This window comes from Thalassophryne amazonica, chromosome 8, assembly GCF_902500255.1.
Source record: "Thalassophryne amazonica chromosome 8, fThaAma1.1, whole genome shotgun sequence".
In the NCBI taxonomy this organism is placed as follows: domain Eukaryota; kingdom Metazoa; phylum Chordata; class Actinopteri; order Batrachoidiformes; family Batrachoididae; genus Thalassophryne; species Thalassophryne amazonica.
Window position 1 is genome coordinate 69,919,294 of NC_047110.1, and position 6,000 is coordinate 69,925,293.

The window sequence follows — 6,000 nt, forward strand, 5'->3', positions numbered from 1 at the left end:
GACAGTCTAAGGCACACCTGTGCACTAATCATGGTGTCTAATCAGCATCTTGATATGGCACACCTGTGAAGTGGGATAGATTATCTCAGCAAAGGAGAAGTGCTCACTATCACAGATTTAGACTGGTTTGTGAACAATATTTGAGGGAAATGGTGATATTGTGTATGTGGAAAAAGTTTTAGATCTTTGAGTTCATCTCGTACAAAATGGGAGCAAAACCAAAAGTGTTGCGTTTATATTTTTGTTGAGTATAGATCATCCCTGTTGTCCCAAAGATTCTGGTTTGAGGAGAGCATGTTGAAAAGGTGGCGGGTGTATTTTGAGGAGCTGATGAATGAAGAAAATGAGAGCAAGAGAAGACTGGATGATGTGCAGAGACCCATAAATAATCTTGATATAGGGACAAGGATGCTGAGGATGAAGACATCAGGCAGGAGGAGAAGAAGGAGGCCACATAGGCGGTTTATGGATGAGCTGAGGGAGGACATGCAGGTGGTTAGTGTGACAGGAAGATACAGAGGACAGGACAAGATGAAAATGAATGATCTGCTGTCGTGACTCCAAATGGGAGCAACCGAAAGAACATGAAGATAAATAACTGCCATAACATGGATCATTTTCAATGGCAACTATATATTTGAAGTTTGGCAACAATGCATTCCTGAGGAGAAGATTTACAGCTATCTCAGACATTCACAAAATTTGTAGTCAGTCTCCCTGAAAGATAAAGAAGCAACTACAAAACCTAATAGAAGATGCACATTTCTGCACAGAGGTCAACTGTCATCATCGGTGATAAATATTATATTTTATTGTCAATAGGATTATTTTAAAAAGCTAACTTTTGTTAAACTTGGTGGAAATGTTGCTGCTGTAGCCTTGGGACTTAAACATTGTGTAATTTCAAGGTACCCAAGTATCCATGGGCATAACTGGAATGACTTTGTGTCAAATTAATGGTTAATTAGGGAGACTAAAATGAAGATTATCACTTGCATTGTGAGAGAACATCAGCTACAACAATTTGGCCATGTCATATTTTTCTATGAATGATCCAGCATGTATGGTGCCTCAGTGTTGAAGACCTCAACGGCTGAAGAAGGCCAAGGGGATGCCCACATTTCACCTGGCGGCAGTAGATAGATGATTACTTTTGAGAGGTGCTGGACCAGTTATCTGCCTGTTTGGTGGCAGTGGTGGACACACACTACAAATCTTTAAGCATCTGCACGAATGGAACTATAACTCCAACCAAAACATCAGAAGTGTGAACACTTGCTTCAAAACCAAACCATGAATACTGCTAAAATGAAATTTCTGAGAATGATTAAAGCAGTGACCAAGAAATTATGAACCACAGGGTAGAGTCTGTTTTGGATGTAGCAGAGAAGAAAAGACAAGGTGTGGAGCTATTTATCCATTGCACACCTGATAGAAGAGGACCACCAGTTCCATCCATGGATGCATAGAGCTGGTGAAGTTCTTGAGAGGTGACATTTAACAAAGGAATCAATTAGAAGATCGATCGAGTCACAGGGGCAGCAAGTCCAGCAGGAGACACCTGGAACACCTCCGTAGGGAGGCACCCAGGAGGCATCCTTACCAGATGCCCAAACCACCTTAGTTGGCTTCTTTCAATGCGAAGGACCAGCGGTTCGACTCCGTGCTCTTCACGAATGACTGAGCTTCTCACCATATGTCTAAAGGAGACACCACCCTCCTGAGGAAACCCATTTTGACCGCTTGTACCCCCGATCTTGTTCTTTCAGACATGACCCAACCCTCATGACCATCGATGAGAGGAGGAATGAAGATTGACCAGTAGATCAATAGTTTCACCTTTTGGCTCAGCTCCCTTTTTGTCATAACAGTACTGCAGAGAGAATGCAATGCCATCCCTGCAGTGTGGATTTGTCAGACAATCTCATGTTCTATTGTACCTTCAATCATGAACAAGACCCCGAGGTACTTGAACTCCTTCACTTGGGGCAACACCTCATTCTGTACCCAGAGTAGACAATCCATCGGTTTCCTGCTGAGAACCATGGCCTCAGATTTAGAGGTGCTGATCCTCATCCCAACTGCTCCACACTTGGCTACAAACGGAGTGTGTCCTGGAGGTCACATGCCGATTTAGCCAGCAGGACCACATCATCTGCAAAAAGCAGTGATGACCCTGAACCCACCATACTGAAGACACTACTCCCCCGACTACACCTCGATATCCTGTCCATGTATATTTTACAGGATTGGTTACAAGGCGTAGCCCTGGCAGAGGCCAACCCCCGGCAGAAACAAGTCTGACTTACTGCCAAGCACCCGAACACAGCTCTTACTTTGTGAGTACAGAGATTGGATGGCCGTGAGAAGGGACCCCCTCACTCCAAACTCCCACAGCACCTCCCACAGTATCTCCTGGGGTACCGATCATACACCTTCTCCAAGTCCACAAAACACATGTAGAGTGGATGGGCATACTCCCAGGCACTCTACAAGATCCTTGTGAAAATGAAGAGCTGGTCAGTTCAATCTGAGGTTCGACTATCAGCTGAAGCCTCCTTTAGAGCACCCTGGAGTAGACTTTACCAGGGAGGCTGAGTAGTGTGATGGCCCTGTAATTGGCACACACTCTCTGGTCCCCCCCTCCCCCCCCTTTTTTTTTTTAAATATGGTGACAACCACCCGTTTGCCACTCCTTTTGTACTATTCCAGACCTCCATGCAATGTTGATGAGATGTCTCATCCAAGACAGTCCCTCCACACCCAAAGCCTTCAGCATTTCTGGATGGATCTCATCAAACAACGGGGCTTTACCACACTCCTTGTAAAGAATAATTCTTTTTTTTTTTTTTTTCATTTTCCAGAAACAAAATACAACACAAAGCAAAGCTCGCCAAGTTGCTAATCAGATGCCCCCTTCATGTACGTGTGCTGAGTGTAGCAGATGTTAAAGTTTAATGATCAATAAAAAAAACTGACAGACAGGCAGACGGGTTGACGGGACACGTGACTGACCATTGTCACAGAAATGCTGGTGTATTCGAGCTGGTTTTTCTTTGATGCTAGTAGGTAAGCAAAACAACTTATTCTATGTTCTCTGCTCTAGGATCCTCCAGGGAGGTCTGGAAGTAGAGAGAATCTACCTGAGGAACTTCTTCCACTACTATCACTCCAAACGTGGCATGTGGAACCGGCGTATGTCATCAAACTCCAGGTGACCAGGTCAACTGTCATGGCTGCAACCATGGCAGTTGGAGCACTTTATTGTCACGCCATGAATTCTGCTTCTTGGAGATAGTACACACTGGCTATGGGAAGATCCTGCCATACCCTTGATACCGTCTTCAGTCACCTGACCAAGGAAATACTACTGATACTTTGATTCTCAGAATTTATTTTATTGAAATTACTGTAACACTGACTGAAATGACCTACAGTTGCCTTACTGTTGTCTGAAGATATGGTACTGCTCTATGTAAATGTCACTGGCTAGTATGTGATAGTACATTTATAGGGGATACCGCTGTGTACCAGGGTACTGACAGAAGGCTGAGATGATCTGCACTCCTGGCGGAACAATCCTGACCTCAGCCAAAGACAAAACTAAGAGGAAACCTTCTGCATAAATTCAGCAGTTAATCATTCATATACCTCCATCAAGGGGAGACGAAATTCACTCACTCACTCATCTTCAGCTGCTTGCGTGAGGTGGGTACACCCTGGATAGGACACCAGTCTGTCGCAGGGGCACTTACAGACAAACAAACACAGTCATACCTGCATGCACACCTACTTGAACTTGAACTTACCTGAACTTGAACTTACTTGAATTTATTTATTTGGCACACAACTCGTCAATAACAAAAACTGATACACAAGACAATTCCACAGTGACATGTATCACCAAAAAGGGGGTGAGCAGAAGCAAAGCTTATAAACGCCCACCCCATATATACCTACATACATACATATATACACATTACCAATTAAAGTGTCCCATTCATCAAACCTGCATGTCTTTGGATGTGGGAGGAAGCCAGAGCACCCCGAGGGAACCCACGCAAACACGGGGAGAACATGCAAACTCCACACAGAAAAGCCGCAGTTGGGAATCAAACCCATGGTCTTCTTGCTGTGAGGCAACAGTGCTAACCACTAAGACACCATGCTGCCCGAGACAAAATTCCCCAAGGAATATTGACAGTATTTCAAACGATCTTTGTGATGTCATGACGTATAACAGATACAGGTAAGATGATACCTCTGGAGCAGATGTAATGATCATGTATATACATGCAAACACTCCATCCATATATACAATATGTACACTGGTATTTTGGAAAATGTAGCCTTTTCTCTGCATTTTGGCCTTCCATCTACAGCCTAACTGTGTTTTACGTCAGTAAAAATTCCCAAACACCTTTCGAGGTGAAGCTTTACAGAAACTCAGTTTCAATGTTTATGTGTAGACAAGGAAAATGGAGGGTTCCCAGTACTCCCCCTGGCTTGTGATTGGCCAACATGGCTATAAGGTTAGGGATATATCGCCACCTCTTGGTTTGGCATGTTCTTGACAGGGAATGTGTTTTATGTCGCATTGTGGACAGGAGTTTGACTTATTTATTTTTTAACCAAAGGCCGAACATTCCAGTGTGCGTGTAGATTTAACTTTATATATTCAAAGTAAATTCTTTCAGCTTCTCCCTTTTTGACTTGGGGTCGCTATAGCAGATCCATTATGGAGCTGCATGTTGATTTGGAACAGGTTACACTTCCTGCTGCATCTCCACATTACGTGGAGAAGTGGCAGGGCTGGTCCTGAACCCACTTTATATCCAAGGATATCTTACCCTCCACCCTGGATATCCCCCCCACCCCTTGCAAAGCAAGTCTGCTGTAGTATTATCACCCATTTCTTCTTGTCCAGATTGATACATCTCGACTGACAGTGTGGAAAACATCAGTGAGACTATACGAGGTCTGTCAATAAAGTATAGGTCCTTTTTATTTTTTCAAAAACTATATGGATTTCATTCATATGTTTTTACGTCAGACATGCTTGAACCCTCGTGCGCATGCGTGAGTTTTTCCACGCCTGTCGGTGACGTCATTCGCCTGTGAGCACTCCTTGTGGGAGGAGTCATCCAGCCCCTCGTCGGAATTCCTTTGTCTGAGAAGTTGCTGAGAGACTGGCGCTTTGTTTGATCAAAATTTTTTCTAAACCTGTGAGACACATCGAAGTGGACACGGTTCGAAAAATTAAGCTGGTTTTCAGTGAAAATTTTAATGGCTGATGAGAGATTTTGAAGTGATACTGTCGCTTTAAGGACTTCCCACGGTGCGAGACATCGTGCAGTGCTCTCAGGCGCCGTCGTCAGCCTGTTTCAAGCTGAAAACCTCCACATTTCAGGCTCTATTGATCCAGGACGTCGTGAGAGAACAGAGAAGTTTCAGAAGAAGTCGGTTTCAGCATTTTATCCGGATATTCCACTGTTAAAGATTTTTTTAATGAAAGACGTGCGGACGGATTGCAGCGTCAGCTCGCAGCCGCCGCGACGCTCCGCCACAGGAAAAACACCTCTGTTGGAAGCCTTAAGGACAAGTTGGAACATGTCCAGCTGTTAAACAATTTCTCATATACTCACTCCACTGAAAGCCATCAAAAGCCGCCTGGATTTTACAAATGGTTATCAACATGGAGGTGTTTTTCCTGTGCCGCCGCACCGCGTCGGTTGCGTCCCGACGCGCGGACCCGTCCGCACGTCTTTCATTAAAAAAATCTCCTTTAACGGTGGAATATCCGGATAAAATGCTGAAACCGACTTCTTCTGAAACTTCTCTGTTCTCTCACAACGTCCTGGATCAATAGAGCCTGAAATGTGGAGGTTTTCAGCTTGAAACAGGCTGACGATGGCGCCTGAGAGCGCTGCGCGACGTCTCGCACCGTGGGAAGTCCTTAAAGCGACAGTATCACCTCAAAATCTCTCATCAGCCGTTAAA

General features: G+C 44.5%; 1 protein-coding gene across 2 annotated transcripts in view; it reads left to right on the plus strand.

The window, feature by feature from the left end:
- b4galnt3b (beta-1,4-N-acetyl-galactosaminyl transferase 3b) overlaps positions 1-3,753 on the plus strand; it is a 79,148-nt gene extending 75,395 nt beyond the window's left edge. The window contains exons 20-21 of one of the 2 annotated variants that reach the window (XM_034176580.1): positions 3,107-3,222; positions 3,295-3,753. In XM_034176580.1, the coding sequence (XP_034032471.1) occupies positions 3,107-3,218 (112 nt within the window). In that variant the 3' untranslated portion in view covers positions 3,219-3,222; positions 3,295-3,753. Of the gene's footprint in view, positions 1-3,106 lie in introns of both variants that reach the window. The other variant, XM_034176579.1, reaches the window with a different exon arrangement.
- Positions 3,754-6,000: the final 2,247 nt, after the last annotated feature.